Source organism: Nannizzia gypsea, genomic scaffold (genome assembly GCF_000150975.2).
Source record: "Nannizzia gypsea CBS 118893 supercont1.8 genomic scaffold, whole genome shotgun sequence".
NCBI lineage: Eukaryota > Fungi > Ascomycota > Eurotiomycetes > Onygenales > Arthrodermataceae > Nannizzia > Nannizzia gypsea.
The window spans coordinates 457,669-477,593 of record NW_003345194.1 but is presented as its reverse complement, the minus strand read 5'-3'; the positions used below and the strand labels follow the sequence as shown (position 1 = coordinate 477,593).

Sequence of the window (19,925 nt, the reverse complement as noted above, 5' to 3'; positions counted from 1 at the left end):
AAAGGAAAACCTAGTCTCTTCGACTTGTTCCTTTTGCGCTAAACGATTGATACCAGCGACTAGGCTATCAGGAGCACGTCAACGGCCTGCTCGCTCTTCTTCTGCTCTTCTCCTGCTTCTTCGTGACGCCTTCGGCTTTTCAGATAATTTAAAATAAAAAATATCCAATATTTTTCCGAAACCTAATTTTAATCACGTGATATATCAATTAGCTGGAGCAAAATAAACTACTTGCAGCGTCTTTGATAGTTGCTATTGATATTAATTACGACAGACACAGTAGGAGGAGAAGACAGGCGGCATTTGAGGGCGTGGGACCCGTTGCTACTTGGCCTGTATTATTTGAACCATTTTACTCTCCCTACATGAGCATGTGCTGCCCCATTGACCGGCGGTGATGGTGCTGTTTCGGTCCCGTAGTACACCATGTTTCGCATCCTCGAATCCCAAGCTCCAGCGCGGCAGACGGCGACGGACACAATAAATACACTGAGCAGCCGGCTGCAGAGTGCGACGCTTTTGGAAGACCGCCGAGCAGCCATACTTGGGCTACGGAGCTTCGCCAAGGGATATCCTGCCTCCGTTGCGTCGGAGGCATTGAGGCCCTTGATCACTTCCCTCCGTAATGATGTGGAGGACGTTGATACTATCAAGCTGGTCCTGGAGACTTTGTTGATGCTTTTTTCTCCCGAGGAGAATAGTGTGGGTTGCACAGGCTGCCTTGGATTACTTGCTAGGAAACTAATTATCCCGGTAAACAGCCAGAAGCGTCCGATGAACTAGCACTGTGGCTAGCGGATGAGTTTACTCAGGTAAGTTATTCTCTATATTCTGCAGAAGATAAGAAGCTAACAAGGCAATGGACAGAGACAAGACAATATCACAATCCTGCTTGACCTTCTAGACACGAAGGAATTTTACTCCAGACTCTACTCCCTCCAACTAATATCTCAGATTTCCACGGCTCGCCCAGAGAGAACACAAGAATGCATTCTGACGGCACCTTTAGGCATATCTAGGATTGCTGCTGTATTGAGTGATTCAAGGGAACCAGCTCGTAATGGTACGAACACAGGTTTTATCTCCCTAAGGATATATGTGGAGTTACTAACTTTCAACTCTCGCAGAGGCACTTCTTCTTCTCATTGCACTCACGATCTCTTCTGCCGAGTTGCAGAAAGTAGTGGCTTTTGAAAATGCTTTTGAGCGGATCTTTTCCCTAATCGAAGCGGAGGGGTCTTTAAAGCATGGATCTAGGACATTAGAGGATTGTTTAGCTCTGCTAGGGAACCTCCTGCAGTTAAACCCTTCAAACCAATCATTTTTCAGGGAGACAGGTTGCGTGAAAAAGCTGGTATTACTTTTGGAAGACGCAATGAGGGACCCTAAGCCTGATGAAGAGTTTCCGGTCTGGATGCTAGAGCAACGCAATAAGAATATCTGGGGAATTCTTGCCATTATCCAGCTATTTCTTGTCAAGCGTGGTATCAGTACCCCGGTGAACCAGGCAACCTTTTGGCAGAGTGGCACTATGCAACAGTTACTCAGGGCTGCTTTTAAAGAAGACTTTGACGTTTCTCTCAAATCTAAGGTTGGTTTTTCATAGTCAGCTAAGAATGCTTAATATGTAGTAGCTAACATTTAAGCAAAGGCTCTCCTTGCTGCTTCAGACCTGATCTGTTCAAATGCAACACTCCAGGAAAAGTTTTCGGATATGGAGGTTACCATTACATCTACCCCGGTTGATCAAAGGCTGGTCAATGGAAATGCGCCGGTCCAAAACGTTGAAAGACTCAACGTCCTGGAAGCATTGCTGCGTCTAACTTTGCAGCAAGGCCCCGTAAACATGCTGGATGCACGTCTCGCGTCCTGTGACTGCGTCCAGGCTTTCTTTACGAATCATTCAGGAATCAAACTTCACTTCCTGAACAGAGCAATAAGCGGCCACACGGGCGGTGGTGATGAGATTCCAAATATATTTTCTATCCTTATCCGGCCGCTGGATTTCGATGCTACGAAAGATCCTTACCAGCTATGGCTAGCCTCTGTCCTGCTATTTCATCTGATATATGAAGACCCTGAAGCTAAGGCCGCCGCAATGAAAATTACCGAGGGTGACGCTGAAAGCGGGGAAGAAGTAGTAACGTGTGTACAGGCAGTGGCTGGTAATTTGATCACGGGTATCCAGCGGAATGATGACGAGAGAATATCGGTTGGATACTTGACTTTACTCTGTGGCTGGCTATTTGAAGACCCAGACGTGGTTAATGATTTCTTGGGCGAGGGTAGCAGTGTTCAAAGCCTGATCCAAGAGGCCAAACAGGAGGGCTCCCCGGACTCTCTGCTTCCGGGGCTATGTGCTGTTCTTCTTGGGATTATCTACGAATTTTCAACAAAGGACTCCCCCATTCCCCGGTCAACTCTTCATCAACTGCTAGTTAGCAGGCTAGGAAGAGAACAGTACATTGACAAGATCACGAGGCTTCGAGAGCACCCGTTGGTTCGTGACTTTGAAGTTCTGCCACAAACAGTTCAAGGGCAACAGGACTCTGGACTTCCTGACATCTTCTTTAAAAAGACCTTTGTGGATTTTCTGAAGGACAATTTCAGCCGATTAATTCGAGCTATCGACCGCGATCCTGGTATGGAGGTGCCTGTGATGGCAAATGGAGTCCCCAAGGGAATATCACGCGAACTAGTGGATAGCCTGAGGGCTCAAGCTGAAGAACGGATCCAGGCTATTCAGAACCTGGAGTCAGAGATGCTGGATCTCCAGCGTAAGCTAGATCAAGAGCACATGGACCACAAGCGAACCAAGGATTCAAGCAATCATGAGCTACATAGGGTGAACCAGGCCAATGAGTCCATGCAAAAGACGCACCAGGCTGAACTCTCCAGGTTGGAGGAGCAACACACTTTAACCAGAAGTGAACTTGTCAGGAACTATGATGAGCAGCTGCATGCTCTCGATAACAAACTGAAGCAATCTACCAACGAGAATGAAAGGCGTACTGCCAAGCTTAAAGAAATGCATGAGAGCGAAGTTACAGAGTTGAAGCAAACCGTGCAGAAACTAGAAGCCAGCCTTGCAAAGGCCAACAAGGACCACATCCTGGACCTCCAGACCGCACACGAAGAGTACACGGTGAAGCTGTCTGATCTAGAAGCAAAGAATCGACGAGCGGAGGAAAAGGCACAGGAGGCACAGCAACACAACAAGTCGCTAGAGAAGAGCCTGAAGGAAGCTCGGGAACGAGCCGAGAAGCTGCAAAAATCCAGCGAGGAGAGTGAAGCTGCTCGAAAATCAGCACAGAACGAACTGGAAGATTTGTTGATAGTGTTCAGCGACCTCGAGGCAAAAAGGAAAGCAGACAAGGTAAGTGATCTGACAGTAGTATTTCTTTTCTCCCCTCCCAGATCAAGTGTTGCTTACACCGACTATAGAAGCGGCTTGAAGCACTGGGCGAAGAAGTATCCGACATCGACGACGAGGACGATGATGACGATGATGAGGATGAAGACGAAGACGAAGTGGACGCGGAATGATTGCCTACTACATGGTGGCGCATTTGATAGTCGGCCATATTGCAGAACGAGTGACGAAATAATCATATATATTGTTAGCCATTGACATCTAGCTGCCCTTAACCTTTACTCATAGAACTTCCATCTATTCCTTTTTATCGTCTGAGCCATTGCTTTGTACATACGAGCCACCAATATGACTACTGTTGTCCAAATATTCCTTACTGTGTATAAAAAGGGGGCTAGAGCCGCCGTTTTCCACCCACCGCTGACTCACACACGAATTTTAGCAGGGCTTAAATAACTGACCTCACCCCACACATCATACACAGCAGAGTCACAACACCATTCTTCGCGACGCCATGTCTATCGACTTTCCAAAGGAAGAGGAGGCCATCCTCAAACGATGGAAGGAGATCAGGGCCTTTGAGCGCCAGGTCGAGTTATCCAAGGGCAAAAAAGAGTACACCTTCTACGATGGCCCGCCATTTGCGACTGGATTACCCCACTACGGGCATTTGCTTGCGTCCACCATAAAGGACATCATTCCTCGATACTGGTCGATGAAAGGCTATCATGTCGAGCGTAGATTTGGCTGGGATACGCATGGTGTTCCGATCGAATATGAAATCGACAAAATGCTGGGGATGTCGGGCTCTGAAGCCGTTGAGAAGCTTGGTCTTGAGGCCTACAATGCCGAATGCAAAGCCATTGTCATGAGATTTTCTACAGAGTGGAGGCAGACTATTGACAGACTGGGCCGTTGGATTGATTTTGATAATGATTATAAGGTGGGAGCTCTCTTCATTCTGGCGTGATGGCGGCTAAATTGACCTTGCTAACTGATTGCTGCGCACATGCCTAGACGATGGACACCACTTTTATGGAATCTATCTGGTGGATATTGAAACAGCTATTCGACAAAGGCGTTGTATACCGCGGGTACAGAGTCATGCCTTACTCGACCGCATTGAACACACCATTGAGCAATTTCGAGGCTCAGCAGAACTACAAGGATGTCCAAGATCCTGCCGTTATCGTTTCATTCCCTCTACTCGATGACCCCCAAACTTGCCTTTTGGCTTGGACGACCACGCCTTGGACCCTTCCATCGCATGTTGGCCTTGCAGTTCATCCGGATTTTGAGTATATCAAGATTCATGACGAGGCCTCCGGGAAGAACTATTACATTTTGGAGGCCCTATTGGGGACTCTTTATAAGAACCCTAAGAAGGCAAAGTTCAAGATATTGGAGCGCGTTAAGGGGTCTGATATGGAAGGATGGAAATATGAGCCTCTCTTCGACTATTTCTATGACAAGTTCAAGGACCACGGGTTCCGCGTTCTTACTGCAACATATGTTACCGCTGACAGTGGTGTTGGAATCGTCCACCAGGCTCCGGCCTTCGGTGAAGAGGATTACAACGTTGCCATGAAGTCCGGTGTCATCAGCGGGGACAGGCTGCCTCCGAACCCTGTGGATGAAAGGGGTCGATTCACGAAGGAGGTCAGAGATTTTGCGGGCATGCACGTCAAAGAAGCTGACAAGGCCATTATTAAATATCTGAAGGGCACAGGCCGATTAGTCGTGGATAGCCAGATCACCCATAGTTATCCATTCTGCTGGAGATCTGATACCCCTTTGATTTATAGGGCAGTGCCTTCATGGTTCGTCAAGGTCACACCCGTCATTCCTGCCTTGTTGGAATCTATTGAGAAGTCATACTGGGTTCCTTCTTTTGTCAAGGAGAAGCGGTTTGCTAGCTGGATAGCAAATGCACGAGACTGGAATATCTCTCGAAACCGTTATTGGGGTACACCTATCCCGCTATGGGCCAGCGAGGACTTTGAAGAGATCATCGCTGTTGGAAGCGTGCAAGAACTGAAGGAGCTGAGTGGTTATACCGGCGAATTGACCGACCTTCATCGTGACAAGATTGACCACATTACCATCCCCAGCAAGAAAGGAAAGGGCACGCTCCGCCGCGTGGAGGAGGTGTTTGACTGCTGGTTTGAGTCGGGAAGCATGCCGTACGCATCTCAGCATTATCCATTCAAGGACAAAGAGCATTTTGAAGACAAGTTCCCCGGTGACTTTATTGCCGAAGGTCTTGACCAGACTCGTGGATGGTTCTACACTCTTGCAGTTCTGGGTGTACATCTTTTCGGGAAATTGCCATTCAAAAACTGCGTTGTCAATGGCATCGTCCTCGCGGAGGATGGAAAGAAGATGTCAAAGCGTCTGAAGAACTATCCGGACCCAGCCCTAGTTATGGAGCGGTACGGCTCTGATCCACTTCGACTGTACCTCATCAACTCACCAGTCGTCCGTGCAGAACCATTGAGATTTAAGGAGTCGGGTGTTAAGGAGATCGTTTCTAAGGTTCTGCTGCCACTTTGGAACAGCTACAAGTTCTTTGAAGGCCAGGTCGCGCTATTGAAGAAGGTTGAAAACGTCGATTATATGTTTGATCCTAAGGCGGAGACCACAAACACCAATGTCATGGATCGTTGGATCCTGGCAAGCTGTCAAAGCTTGCTCAAATTCGTGAATGAAGAGATGGCTGGTTACCGACTCTACACCGTGGTTCCGAGATTACTTGAACTTATCGACAACACAACCAACTGGTATATCCGATTCAATCGAAGACGTCTAAAGGGAGAACTTGGTTTGGACGATACTCTGCATGCCCTCAACACCCTTTTCGAAGTTCTTTACACTTTGGTTCGCGGGCTTGCCCCCTTTACCCCGTTCATCACCGATACCATCTACCTTCGCCTCCTTCCACATATTCCGGAGGCGCTCCGAGGGGAGGATAGCCGATCAGTCCATTTCCTTCCGTTCCCAGAGGTTCGAGAGGAGTTATTCAATGAGACTATTGAGAGACAGGTAGGGCGCATGCAGAAGGTGATAGAACTTGGTAGAGTTTCTCGTGAGCGCCGAACCATCGGTTTGAAATGTCCTCTGAAGTCCCTAGTCGTTATCCACAAGGACCAAGAATATCTGGATGACGTCCGCTCGCTAGAGTCATACATTGTCGAGGAGCTCAATATCCGTGACTTGATACTCTCATCCGACGAAGCCAAGTATAATGTCCAGTACAGTGTTGATGCTGACTGGCCGGTTCTCGGCAAGAAGTTGAAGAAGGACGTGCAGAAAGTGAAAAAAGCTCTGCCGTCTCTCTCCAGTGACGACGTGAAGAAGTATGTTAACACTGGGAAGATACTTGTTGACGGCATTGAACTAGTCACGGGAGACCTTGTTGTGAAGCGAGGATTGAAGCCAGACGAAGGCTCCTCTGAACTAGAAACCAACACTGATGACGACGTTCTTACTATCTTGGATGCAGCCTTGTACCCTGACCTCGCAGACGAAGGTATTGCACGAGAGATCGTCAACAGAGTCCAGCGCCTTAGAAAGAAGGCCGGTTTGCAAGTAACCGATGACGTTGGGATGGAATATCGTGTCCTATCTGATCCTGATGAGATTGGAATTGAAGCGATATTTGACAGGCAAGCCAAGGCTCTTGAAAAAGCGCTTCGAAGACCCATGGACAAACATGTCATTACTGAGGTCGAAGGGAAGATCCCTGATGTCGAAGAGTCAGTGATCATGGAGGAAGTTCAAGAAGTGCAAAAGGCAATGTTCCTGCTTCGGCTAGTCAAGATATAAAAAAGAATACTCCTGTTTCGTAGTGTGAGTGTTTAGATACAATATTAGACACGTTTTCTAGTCTAATAGATTCTGGAGCTATTGTAGCCCATCCATCAGCTTTTGCCTATCGTATGTAATGCATGTTTTATTGTCTCTTTGCTGCCGCCTACATCAACCGTTAGTACTTACATTAAAAAAACACACAGAGCAAACGCTTACCAAATAGCAATCTTTCAACTTCATAAATTCTTTAGCACACATATCCTTCGATACAGCAGTGTAATCGGCCAGGATACACTTCCCATACACAGTTGCCTGACTCGATTTGGTTAACATAGTCTTTATTTTATGCCAACCTATGCTAAGGACATAATCTCACCTCTGCAGAGCATTTCGCAGCTGCCTGAGCAAACTTTTCGATGGGCCTTGTCTTTCCAGGCATGCTGAGCTAGAAAATAGCCACCCCGAGGCCTTTGCTGGGTGTGTTTCCGGCGTATCAAGTCCGGTTGGCCTCTTGTGGTTCCCTTCGACGAAGTGAAAATAACCAAAAAATGCAAGTTCGAGGTCTAAAATAGATGACTAATATGTATTAGACTTACGATAATTACGGTATTTAATACTTGAACTAGAGGACCAAAAATACGGCGGATACAGTGCACTTTTGCAGCGAAATAGAGATATGCACAATCTACATAAAACATCTCGATGCACCGGAAATGAAGTGTTTGACCCTCCCGGAGGACGAGCGGATGGAAGGAATTGTCCTTTATGCACGGAAAGATTTGGGATATCGATATTCCGTCCAACCTCGGCCGCCTAACTCTATAAATCACCTGACTTGTGCCTCGGCTCGCAGCTTCTGGTGGTGCCCCTTTTGGAGTCCCTCGACTCGACGTCCTTGTCCTTCGTCCGTTCTGATATCAGGCCTTTCTTCTGGGCCTTCGGAGACCGGCAGACTACCCTCTCGGGTGCGGTTCCGGTAGACCCTATTGGTAGAGCTGGCACGGCTGTAACCGTTTGATCGGGAAGCCCGAGTGCAAAGGCCATGCTCTACATGGATGTATATTGGGAAGAAAACCGGCCAGACCAATCATGTCTGCTTCAATGGCAGCTGACGTCAAAGGCGTTTCCAGCCGGCAGTAGGCCTTGATATTGCTTCCTAGCCATGTCCAAGGCAAATATAATATAAATATAGCCTCGAGAGCCAGAGCTGGGTCTCCTTTTGTCTTTCGTTGGGATAACCATACTCATAACTACCTAAGTTAAAGGAAAGATTGGGCAGTATGCCGGAACCGATTCCTGGGCCAGCGCCGTTACCTATTGTTGGGAATGCCCATAACCTTGACCTTGTAAACTCCTTTACCACGTTTGGGAACCTCACGGATACATATGGTGCGTCTTGGTCACTTCAAGTTGCCTTTTTGAGAGGGGCATTCTGACAAGATGATGTGATGTGTAGGACCGATCTTTAAGCTTACCCTGGGTGGTGAGGAGAAGATCTTCATCACTACTCATGCTTTAATGGATGAAGTTTGCAATGAGAAGCGGTTCTCAAAACTCGTTGCTGGTGGTCTGGCTCAGATCAGAAATGGAGTTCATGATGGGCTCTTCACGGCTCACCCAGGGGAGCATAACTGGGAGATTGCACATCGTGTTTTGATGCCAGGTAAGTTATAGGAGATGCTGGTGTGGTGCCGAGTAACAACAGATTCGCTGATGTGAAGAGGGTAAGCGTTTGGTCCATTATCAATTCGTGCCATGTTCGATGAGATGCATGATATTGCATCCCAGCTGGTAATTAAATGGGCTCGATTTGGTCCCAATGAGAAGATCCATGTGACGGATGATTTTACGAGGCTGACTCTTGATTCTATCGCTCTGTAAGTCTTGTATTAGTCTTGACAAGACGGCCTGTGAGCCTGCTTGCTGATGGGTGGCTTAGGTGTGCCATGGGGACCCGATTCAACTCGTTCTATCATGAAGAGATGCACCCATTTGTTAATTGCCATGACTGGTTTCTTGGCCGAGTCTGGTGCCAGAGCAAGTCGTCCAGCTGTTGTTCAGTATTTTATGCACCTCGGCTCAGCAACAGTATGATGCCGACATTGAGCTGATGAAAAAGGTCCGCTGGAGACTTGATTGCTGACCGGAAAGCCCCACCCAAATGACAAAAAGGACCTGCTCAACGCCATGCTAAAAGGAAAGGATGCTAGAACCGGAGAACAGATGACTGAAGAGAGCATCATGAACAATATGATTACGTTCCTAATTGCCGGTTCGCTGATGCCCATTTTATCACAGCAGGCGTTGTCGAAGCTGCATCACTAATTGATCTTATAGGCCACGAAACAACCAGCGGCCTTTTGTCATTCTTGTTTTATTATCTCCTGAAACATCCATCAGCGTACCAAGCTGCGCAGCGTCAGGTGGATGAAGTCGTGGGCCGCGGGCCCATTACTGTCGAGCATATGTCTAAGTTGCCCTATATAGAGGCTTGCATGCGTGAAACACTCAGGCTTTCACCTTCTGCGATAGCTATCCAAATGCAATCCCGGCCGGATGGCCAAGAGGATCCAATCTACCTTGCCAATGGGAAGTATCAGGTTAATAAGGGCCAGGCAATCGTTTGCATTATCCCCCAAATCCACCGTGACCCATTAGTGTACGGAGATGATGCCAACCTTTTCAGGCCAGAACGAATGCTGGATGAACCTTTTGCAAAGCTTCCCAAGAACTCCTGGAAGCCATTCGGCAATGGTGTGCGTGGATGTATTGGTAGGCCATTTGCGTGGCAGGAGACCATACTCGCTGCTGCAATGCTCCTCCAAAACCTCAATTTGCGATTTGATGACCCAAGCTATCAGCTGCAAATCAAGCAGACTCTCACTATAAAGCCGAAAGACTTTTTCATGCGTGCGACTCTAAGACACACTGCTGACCCGATCCAGCTGGAAAAGATGCTTCATATGAATATAAAGACGGAAACCAACGCTGCAGAGAAGGGTAGGAAGGCCGGTGCACCATCAGGCGGGTCAGCAAAGAAACCCATGACCATCCTTTACGGCTCAAATGCAGGTACCTGTGAAGCTTTGGCGCAGAATTTGGCTCGAGACGCCTCTAGCAGAGGTTACCATGCTCAAGTCGGTCCGTTGGATTCAGGTGTTGACAAAGTACCCAAGAATCAGCCGGTGATCGTCATATCATCCAGTTATGAAGGCCAACCTCCGGACAACGCTGCACATTTTGTCGAATGGATCCAAGGGCTCGACAGTGATGCGATGTCTGGAGTGAAATATGCAGTATATGGCTGTGGGAATCGTGCGTATTCTGTAACCCTTTCTCTGTCTACCCATGGGCTTAGGTTGTTACTGACCTTTGTAACTTAGACGATTGGACATCTACGTTTCACAGGATACCAAAGCTTCTGGATTCAGAGTTCAACAAGTGCGGTGCGACTAGAGTCGCTGATATCGGCCTTGGGGATGTAGCAGAAGGGGACATCTTCAACCATTTCGATAAATGGCAAGATGAGCAACTCTGGTCTTCAATTGGGGGTGAAGTAGACCCAGCAGAAGAGGGCACCGTGGAGGTTGATATCGATACAGATGCCCGAAAGTCTACTCTCCGTCAGGATGTGAGAGAAGCAACTGTCATCAGCAATACAGTGCTGACGGCACCAGGAGAACCAGAGAAGAGGCACCTTGTTTTAACCCTTCCTACTGGGATGTCGTATAAGGCCGGAGACTATCTTGCAGTGCTCCCTATCAACGACCAGAGAAATATTCGACGAGCCTTGAACCGTTACACCCTCCCGTGGGACGCTATGCTGACTATCAAGGTTGGGGCTAACACCACCTTGCCAACGGGTCACCCGGTGTCCGCCATGGATGTATTGAGTGCATATGTTGAACTGGGCCAACCAGCCACGAGGAAGGTATGTAATGCAGAGAACGCTCTGGTTAGACCACAATAAGCTGACAATTTTCGAATAGAATGTTGCTCGCATTGCATCCAGCATATCCGACGAGAAGATTCGTGAGGAAGTCCTAACACTTTCAAAAGAAGGATTTGAAAGTGAGATCCTAAAGAAACGCCGTTCTCCGTTGGATCTTCTTGAAGAATATCCAACTGCTGAACTACCTCTCGGCGATTTCCTCGCAATGCTACCACCGATGCGCATTCGTCAATATTCGATTTCTTCGTCGCCATTAGCAGACCCAACAGTCGCGTCTATTACTTGGTCCGTCCTGGATGCGCCATCTCGGATTGGAGATTCAAAGCGGTTCCTTGGTGTGGCGTCCAACTTCCTCTCCAGGACTCATGAAGGCGATAGGATCCACGTTGCCGTGAAACCGAGTCATGGCAACTTCCATCCTCCCAAAGATACCGAAAACACGCCTGTCATCATGTTCTGTGCCGGAACTGGCCTTGCCCCTTTCCACGGATTTGTTCAAGAGAGGGCAATTCAGACCCAGGCGGGCAGAAAGGTCGCACCCGCATACCTTTTCATCGGGTGCAGACATCCCGAAAGGGACGCTCTCTTCAAGGATGAGTTTCAGAAATGGGAAGCTGACGGAATAGTGAGGGTGTTTTATGCATTTTCCGCAGCTAGCGAGCAGAGCAAGGGCTGTCGATATGTCCAGGACAGGTTGTGGGAGGAAAGAGACGAGATGAGAAAGATCTTCGCCCAGGGCGCAAAGCTTTATGTTTGCGGCACCAGCAGAGTTGGAGAAGGCGTTGCATCTACAGTAAAGAAGATATTCCAGGACTATTGCGCCTCTGTTGGCAAGCCAAAGACGGACGAAGAGGTTGAGCTCTGGTTCCAGGGCATCAAGAGCGATCGTTTTTCCTCGGATGTCTTCGCATAAGCTGGCAACCCTATTCATATATATACAGAATCTTGTATATATCTCTACTATCTCGGTAGGGTATCTTTCATTCTAGCATAATATCAGTATCAATATCGAATATCAAATATCGAATCTATTACAAAAATGAAAATTTATATCACCGGATAACTATTATGTATGCTTATATAATCATATTTCCAGCCACCAAGTTAAAAAAAGTTGCGCGCGACTTCGAGATCGCATGGAATTTAAAGACAACAAGAACAGCGTCAGCTAAACGGCGAGACGGCGAGACGACGAGGGCTATATCCGCTAGAGCTTGCGGGGCTTGTTTTGGATAGCGTTCTTCTTCGTCCTGGCAAGACTATGCAGCCTGGGGCGTGCCTTTCTCTCTGTCAGTCTCGAAATGACGTCGCTGCGCAATTCGCGACAACGGCGTAGATCGCGGTATAACCAACATTAATCTTCAAATGCCTTCGAATCCAAAAGACCGGGCTGTCGCTTCACTGGAACAGTTGGCCCTGTCGGACCAAGGTCAGTCTGATGAACATGCTGCGCGCTGGTGGAAAATTAGAGCTGATTCAAAGCTAAACCGAAGATGTTGAGCTTCTCCACGAGATTGTAACACGCGCCGAACAGTACCCAGATGCCGACATTCTTCCATTTCGCGTTATATTCTCAGCGTATGATGCTGTACTGTCTGAGCATGGCATTCCCGTGGAAAGCGATCAGACATATCTGCCCTTCCTATTCCAGCTTGGGACTGTGCGAAATGGTAGCATCTCCGAACGCTTCGAGTCGCTCTTAGCCTCACTCGGTATTCGACTCGAATACGGCGAAGATGCGGAACCAAACGAGTCTTTACCGAACGGCATCTCACCCCATGCTAGAGAAGACAGTGTACACGTTCTACAGCAGAGACCAAATGGAGTTCAGCCGCGGAAAGTTGAGGGCAGGCGGCGCGCCTCATTCGATTCAGTGTACGATGCAACGCAGGACCTTTCACAGCGCGCTATCAACCGACCTAGCTCTAGGTCCTCCATGTCCAGACTCGAGAGTGGGACGGTTAGGTCCTTGGACTTTGATGCGGAAATCAAAAAATTATACCCTTACAAGTCGGACCGCTCTCCTCAACGTCAGAGGTCGAGAAATTCGGCCGGCAGTGATATCAACGGCCAGGCTTCTCGGGTTTTAGACGATGATTCGAACTCCTTCTCTTCAGAGAGCTCACAGCATTCTAATGCTCAAGAGTTGGGGAGTGGCCACAGAACCGATCCGAATATCGTTTTGGAACATCAGTATAGTGAGAATGGACTTTCCATCACATCTGATGAGACACCGGACACTCCGCAAGTACCACCAGAGCTCTTCTACCAACCATCAAACACACAGCGCCTACGAGATGCCTCGGTTTTTGATATGTACAGACAAAGAAATGCCCTCCGACTAATGCTGTCGAGCTGGTCCAAAACAGCAAAGCGGAAGCGAGAGTTAGTCCAGGCCATGGAGCAGAGGGCTATCTATTATGACAGTAAAGCACTGGTTGTTCAAGTCTTGGACCTGTGGAAGGCTGCATTGCAGGACAAACGCGAAGCCGCGGAAGCTGAGAGAGAGGCCTCTCAGAACGAAAAGTTTTTCAATAACTTGGAGGAGCGAGCTGCTCGCGCTCGAGACCTATACCTTCTCACGAAAGCGTTTACCCACTGGTCACAGATTGCCTCCGATGAAGTTCATAGAACCGAGACAGCTCGTCGTCATCTCCTCTGTATCAAATATTTTAACGCATGGCGCGAAATAACAGCTGTTAACGAACTCAAAGCCCAGCGTTTTATTCTGAAAAGGCCATTCAAACTTTGGCATACCCAACACCAACAAATCGCCTCCCTAGCTTCTCAGGCAGACGAGTTTCGCCAGAGAAGCCTTAAGAGACGCACTTATTCATACTGGTTCTGGTCTTTTTGTGATAGGCTAGCCCCGCGCTGGAATAGGGAGCGATTGAAACAACGGTCATTCATCGCTTGGCTACGTGCTCTCCGAACTCAGAGGGAACGAGATCTTTCAATCGATTCCAACCGCACTCTGGACTCTCTAAAAATCACATTCCAAGCTCTTGTCCGGAAATATCGTGAAGTTTCCTCTGCCGAAAGCAGTGCAAATGACCATTGGAAAGCCCATACCACGTCACACTATCTGACAGAATGGTCAGTCAAGCAAAAGTATAGGACGCCCTTTGCAGAGGTGACTAGCCGAGTAAACACTAAGCTATTGCGCTCATGCCTAGAGAGCTGGTCACGACAGACACGCATGGAGAGAAGCGCGCGGGACGCGGACAGACTTCGTGTTATGCGTAACTGCTGGACAACCTGGAATGACCATCTTCGCTGCCAGGCTTTGTCATCCCGAACGGAGGAAAGGATTGTTCTACAAGCATTATATAAATGGATTCTGATGGGAAGACTGCGCCTGTTGAATAGAATACATCAACAACGGATGAAAGCCAGCTACCTCAAGACGCTGATGGAAAATTCTCGGGGTTTGTACAACGAGCTCCTCGTCAAAGAGGCTAGGTTCCGAACTAATAGAAAGCGAAAATTGGCACAAGCTGCCTTTAGCTACTGGAAACAACGCCTTGATATCCAAAAGCAACGTGAGCTAGTGAGCCGGGCGTTCTACGCACCTCCGGTCCAGCAAGAGGTGCTTCAAAGTTGGAAAGCGCGCAGTGATCATCTGGCAACTCTCAATACCTGGGCAAAGAAATCAGAGTATTTTTTCTTGACGACAAAAACGCTGAAGCAGTGGCGGAGTGCCACAGCCGAGTCCGCCAAGAGGCGAAGGTTGGAAGCGTATGCAGCTATCCGGCGCAAAGTGAAAATGAACCTAGCCTCTGCGATTATTTCCGCCTGGCGGTCCCGCTGTGCCACTGTTCGTGAAATGCACCAGCAATCAACTCAGATATATGGCGCCAAACTTATTGCAACCGGAACCAATATATTCCACCTCTGGTCGGAGAAGACCACACAACGAGCACAGCACCTTGCGGATGCGCAGTTGTACTATAACCGGCAGTTGGTCTACAATAATCTGACGCACTGGGCGGGGATGCAACGGTCCTACCAAATGCTTGACGAGAAAGCAACTCGGTTTTTAGAGATCCATGTCTCTGGCATAGCTCTTGCCCAAATTCGGAAATTAAGCCTTCGCATATTCGAAGTCAAGACTCGGTTAGAAACTGCTGATGCTTTGTATGGCCGCAATACCCGAAAGCACTACCGGAATATGATCCATCACTGGCGCGAGAAAGCAAAGATCTCAAAGGACTTTGACTCTTTTCCAATTGAAACTCCATCTAAAGGCGGCCATAGTATCCGGGTTGATGATCCGCATGAATGGCAAGGAATAGATCATAGCCACGAACGAGGAGAGCTACCGATACGGCAACCGGATTTTACATCTCACACCCCCATATCAACACCAGGCTATCTCAACAGCCCTTCGAAGCGGGCCGCCAGGGCAAGGGCTTTGGTTCAGATGTCTACAACTCCAGCAACACCATTGCCAACATCATTTCCTAGTAAGCTCTGGGCGGCAAGCGAACCCAGGTTACAGCCTATATATTCAACCAGGAGAAGTGCGTTTAAGCGTGGTGCAACAAGCACCAATGTACGATTTGCTATTGATGAGGAGCCAGAATCGCCTACCGAAGGCAGATCAACTGGAAGGGAATTAAGATAAAGAAAAAATGAAGGCGAGCATGTAACATTTACGAGGGGCATAAGAAGAGAAACAAAAAAATAGAAATACATCACTTAATGATTCAATCTAACTGATGCACGCCGTAGTATATAATTAACCCGTCTTAAGCCAGCCAGTAAATTTCCATAGCCTCCCCGTGCACCTTTATTCACGAATTATTATCCCAAATGATCGCACTCTCGGGACCCAAAATAGAACAAAAGCAGATAAATGCGCAGGAACAGCTGCTCCGTAGTAAAAAATTAGGTTGAAAAAAGCTGTTGCATTTCCTGATGATTCAGATGAGTGTGGTATAGAAGACGAAGTAAGAGTTGCAGTTAGAGCCAGCTAGAATGCGGTTTATGGGATATAGCCAGCGCATATCATGCATTGTGCACCCACCCTAAGGGACTCAAATATGCGAATTTAAAGTGCTAGGTCAAAGTTGTGGTACCAAAATAGACAAAAAAACATTGCAATCGAACCGAGAGGCTCAAGGAAAATTGGAAAGATGGTTTCAAAAGCAACGGGTAGTAGATAGTTGAAATATATCAGAATTCTTGTATTTTTCGCTTTGCGTTGTCATCGCCGGCGCTGCCCTTGTTGCATTCACGAGACTTTCAGTTTTTTCTGCTTATTGTTTAATGTGAAGCTGGGTGAGCTCTGGTCGGCTTGTCTCTTGTTTTCTAGCTCTGACCTGCTAGAGGTGGCGCCACGTTGGGATATAGTAGGGCGCTCACGGTCCACCTTGGGGTTAGTTAGGCCAAGAGCAGGATTTGAACTCGTTCGGGTCGTGACCGGGATAGTGTTGAATTTTGAGTGGGAGCTTTTAACAGAACGGGTAGCTTGCAGATTGTCGGGTAAAGGTATAGATGGGGTGGCGGGGGTATGGTGTGGAATTGAGCTGGGTCTCCTAGGCGCCTTCTGCGGTTCCGCAGCAGATTTTGGAAAGGGTACTGTTGTGACGTTGTTGCGAATGGTAGGGCGAATAGCCCGGTTGATGGGAACTGCACTTTTGCGATCCTCAATAAAAGACTTGGGAGCCTGGATGACGCGGGAAGCCATGGTATTGAGCTTGTGGGTTGGCGTAGAAAGCGTATGGTTGCGCTTGACGACTGCCGGTAAAGCAGACTTCCTGCCCCCAGAAGAAGCACCAGAGCTGGGCCGAGACGATAGTCTTGGTGGGACAAGTCTCCATTGCGGCCTATCCTCCCACGCTTTACTGCCACTGGGATCACTTTCCTTTGTACCTAGTGCAAAAACAGGGGAAATACCGCCCATCATGCGGTCATGATGAGCATGCCGCTGTACAGTAGTAGGTTTTTCCCGAGGGAGCCTCATTTTCTTGACGTCGACAATTTTGGGAGTGTGCTTTGACTTCTCCTTGTCGAGGCCTTGCAACGCACGTCTCATGCGTTCTGCATCCTCATCAACTTTCTTGGCAGCTTGCGCCCTAAGAGTAGTATAGAAATCGTACCAACTCTCAGGGGCTTCAGTTAGATCAAGTGTCTCCCAAAAGTAGATATCACGCTTGATAAATTCAACCCAGAGTTCGGCATCATGTTCGAGAAGATGCGGGGACCTTTGTTCAAGTTCATGCTAGCCAGATAAAGCAATAAAGAGAATGTAAGTTAGCAAAGTGAAATTTACCAAGAGGCTCGCTAAGGATGCACATCCAGGGCCTCACATACTAGCTGCTGAGGATTTTCAATCCTCTGAAGGATGGGACGGATAACTTCATAGCGGGCCAAGCCAACGTCAGTTATTTCTAGCGGATTTACGAAGTACCGTTAGTTGGAAGCTAAGAAGTGGAGGGATGAAATTCGTAAGGTATGCTATACTCACCCCTAACTACCTTGACACACATCCGGCGGGCCATCAGTAGGAGGGACGAAGCCCCTATATTTTGATTCGACGAAGAAGCCATATAATCAGAAAGTCCCACCAGACTATATATATATATATATATATATACTGGAAAAGGGAAGTCTAATACACGAGATCAGGATAGGGATGGCGAGACACCAAATGTGCACCCGCCTAGATAGTAAGACCAACTATGGCCGGAAGGGATCAAGTCAAGGAATGGGTGTGAAGGTCTGGAGGAAACGTGAGGATCTTTCTTCCGAGCTATAAGACTATGGGCATTTGCCTAGTAAATCCTGTACCCTCTCATTTATCGAAGAGAGAAATGAATGCATGGCCACGCCGGCACGCTTTACTAGTGTTTGATATCCATGGATGTTCAAAGACGAACGACAGGAAGTTTAGTTTACAAAAGAAGGTTGTGTACAAGGTAGATCACGTGATATATTACGTCAGAAGAATTCTGGGACGGATAAATAAGTTGAACCTTAACTTAAAATAGAATATCAAACTTTAATAGTTAACGCGTTCGTTGCAGAAACGAGAATAAAAGATGCGGATAAGGCAGGACACTATGGCCTCTAACTACCCCCTATGCAATTCCCAAATTGGCTGAAAGGCAGAGTTCAAAATGCCCGCGGTGTTGATGGCTCCTGTAAAGCCAGTCTCATCTCTGTGAACATGTTCTGGGACCCATGAACTTATTGCTGAAAAAGCCGTTACGCCCAACCTCGCCAGCCATGTAGATTTAGGAAGTGAGAGAGGAACAAACTGAGTGTTAAATGCTACGTCCGGTGGTGGAACCTCACTCAGACGGGCATCGTCCGTATTCGCGAATTCAGTCACCGCCCTGTTGAGAGCTTCGACGTGCTCTTTAATTGCGGGGGAAAAATTCGATGCATGGGCCATCCATTCAGGATCTAGAGGGGAGAAAAGTCTACCAATCGGTCGTATCGCGATGAGGACGCAGTGATCATTAAGCCCGGAAGGTTCACTTATGGCTGTTACCACAAGCGTGTTGCAAACATTGCATTTGACGCCGTGTTTATTCCGCTCGAAATATTTCTTTCGGTTTTCGGCTGGGTATCGATTACGGATATATTCGGGCACGTAGAGATCCGCAATTCTTTCGTCGGCACTGGTCATATGGTTGCATAGTGGGATGTTTAGTTTCCGGCATAATTCTGCAAAATCCTCCTTGGAAACATCTTTGTAAACGGAGAACAAGTGGTAGCCACTGATTAGTGACATCTTAGGGGAAGAAAACAGACTTATAATCAAGTTTATTAGAGGTATATCGAGGATAAACCCCAATTTATCGTGTCCGCTCATTCTCCGAATGTCGTTGAAGCTGTATTCATGTGGCCATGCATTTACGACCTTCTTAGTTCTTAGGCAACGACGCTCTACGTGGCGTTTCTCTAGCTCATCAATTGAGAAATGCGAGGAAGGGTGGGTAGTGAGGCAACCTCGGCAGCAATACTCCTTTAGCTCTCCGAGCCCTTCGAACATGCACAGAGTAATGAACTGTCCCATTTTGGTTGACTTTAGTTGGCGTTGAACCCCCACAAAGATGGTAGAGTAGTAGAACCGACCACAGGTAAGTGACAACGCAAACGAATCTTCAGAAGTCAAATACTCGTGAATAATCCCAAGTAGTTCGGCCGGCAGTCTGAAGAGATGACTATGTTGGGCATTATGAGATTCTGCCTCCCTCCGAATGTTGTGAACATTGCGATTGAGGAAATATTGAAGCAAATTCCAGGAGTGTCGGGCTGCTGGGTCCATCTTGGTTTAAGTATTCCGGGGTGTGTAGCTTGAAAATGAGTTATGTGAAGTGGTTCATGAGCCTTCATGTTGGAGGGAGTGAACACTCTTTAAATAATATCGACTGGAAGCAGGTAAACTGGTAGAATTCATTGAGATGACTGGACGAGGTATTGTTGTCGGCGTAGTTTAGCATAAGGGATGAGAGAATCCAACAACCTAGAATGGCTGGATACACCCGGTAAACCCATGGGAGGGCTTATACGATAAAAGGTGACTATATGTGTATGTTTGTTAGATAAGAAGATGATAATTCGTTCAAAAAAACCACAATGGCGAGTTACTGGAAGGGTGGGAAATACCCCCTATACCTCCAAGCGAGGCCATGGCTTCCACCTCCTAGCCCTCTAGACCGTATAGTGAATGATTCTGTTCCCGGGGGGATAGAAAGGCAGCTAAGTATAGGGGATATTCCATGTTCATTAAAGGTTTTAGTAAAATAGATGAGATAGATCCCGGTGCATGTGTGG

The 19,925-nt window shown here is 47.7% G+C and overlaps 6 protein-coding genes across 6 annotated transcripts; 4 read left to right on the top strand and 2 right to left on the bottom strand.

Annotated features, from left to right (window-relative positions):
- Positions 1–426: 426 nt before the first annotated feature.
- MGYG_08021 (UsoAp) lies at positions 427–3,546 on the top strand (the record flags this gene model as incomplete). The annotated part of the gene is made up of 6 exons (XM_003169804.1): positions 427–702; positions 762–812; positions 868–1,063; positions 1,128–1,591; positions 1,652–3,376; positions 3,445–3,546. 6 exons carry the CDS (start codon positions 427–429, stop codon positions 3,544–3,546), a joined length of 2,814 nt encoding a protein of 937 aa, XP_003169852.1.
- A 341-nt stretch (positions 3,547–3,887) lies between these two features.
- Positions 3,888–7,198, top strand: MGYG_08020 (isoleucyl-tRNA synthetase; the record flags this gene model as incomplete). Its single annotated transcript, XM_003169803.1, has 2 exons — positions 3,888–4,316; positions 4,391–7,198. The coding sequence occupies 2 exons, from the start codon at positions 3,888–3,890 to the stop codon at positions 7,196–7,198; spliced, it is 3,237 nt and encodes a 1,078-aa protein (XP_003169851.1).
- A 1,265-nt stretch (positions 7,199–8,463) lies between these two features.
- Positions 8,464–12,048, top strand: MGYG_08018 (bifunctional P-450:NADPH-P450 reductase; the record flags this gene model as incomplete). The annotated part of the gene is made up of 8 exons (XM_003169802.1): positions 8,464–8,572; positions 8,640–8,846; positions 8,913–9,060; positions 9,123–9,243; positions 9,335–9,455; positions 9,521–10,498; positions 10,567–11,114; positions 11,173–12,048. 8 exons carry the CDS (start codon positions 8,464–8,466, stop codon positions 12,046–12,048), a joined length of 3,108 nt encoding a protein of 1,035 aa, XP_003169850.1.
- Positions 12,049–12,500: 452 nt separating this feature from the next.
- Positions 12,501–15,762, top strand: MGYG_08017 (hypothetical protein; the record flags this gene model as incomplete). Its single annotated transcript, XM_003169801.1, has 2 exons — positions 12,501–12,564; positions 12,629–15,762. 2 exons carry the CDS (start codon positions 12,501–12,503, stop codon positions 15,760–15,762), a joined length of 3,198 nt encoding a protein of 1,065 aa, XP_003169849.1.
- A 609-nt stretch (positions 15,763–16,371) lies between these two features.
- On the bottom strand, positions 16,372–17,689 carry MGYG_08016 (hypothetical protein; the record flags this gene model as incomplete). The annotated part of the gene is made up of 3 exons (XM_003169800.1): positions 16,372–17,361; positions 17,454–17,530; positions 17,608–17,689. 3 exons carry the CDS (start codon positions 17,687–17,689, stop codon positions 16,372–16,374), a joined length of 1,149 nt encoding a protein of 382 aa, XP_003169848.1.
- A 524-nt stretch (positions 17,690–18,213) lies between these two features.
- Positions 18,214–19,416, bottom strand: MGYG_08015 (hypothetical protein; the record flags this gene model as incomplete). Its single annotated transcript, XM_003169799.1, has 1 exon — positions 18,214–19,416. The coding sequence occupies one exon, from the start codon at positions 19,414–19,416 to the stop codon at positions 18,214–18,216; it is 1,203 nt and encodes a 400-aa protein (XP_003169847.1).
- Positions 19,417–19,925: the final 509 nt, after the last annotated feature.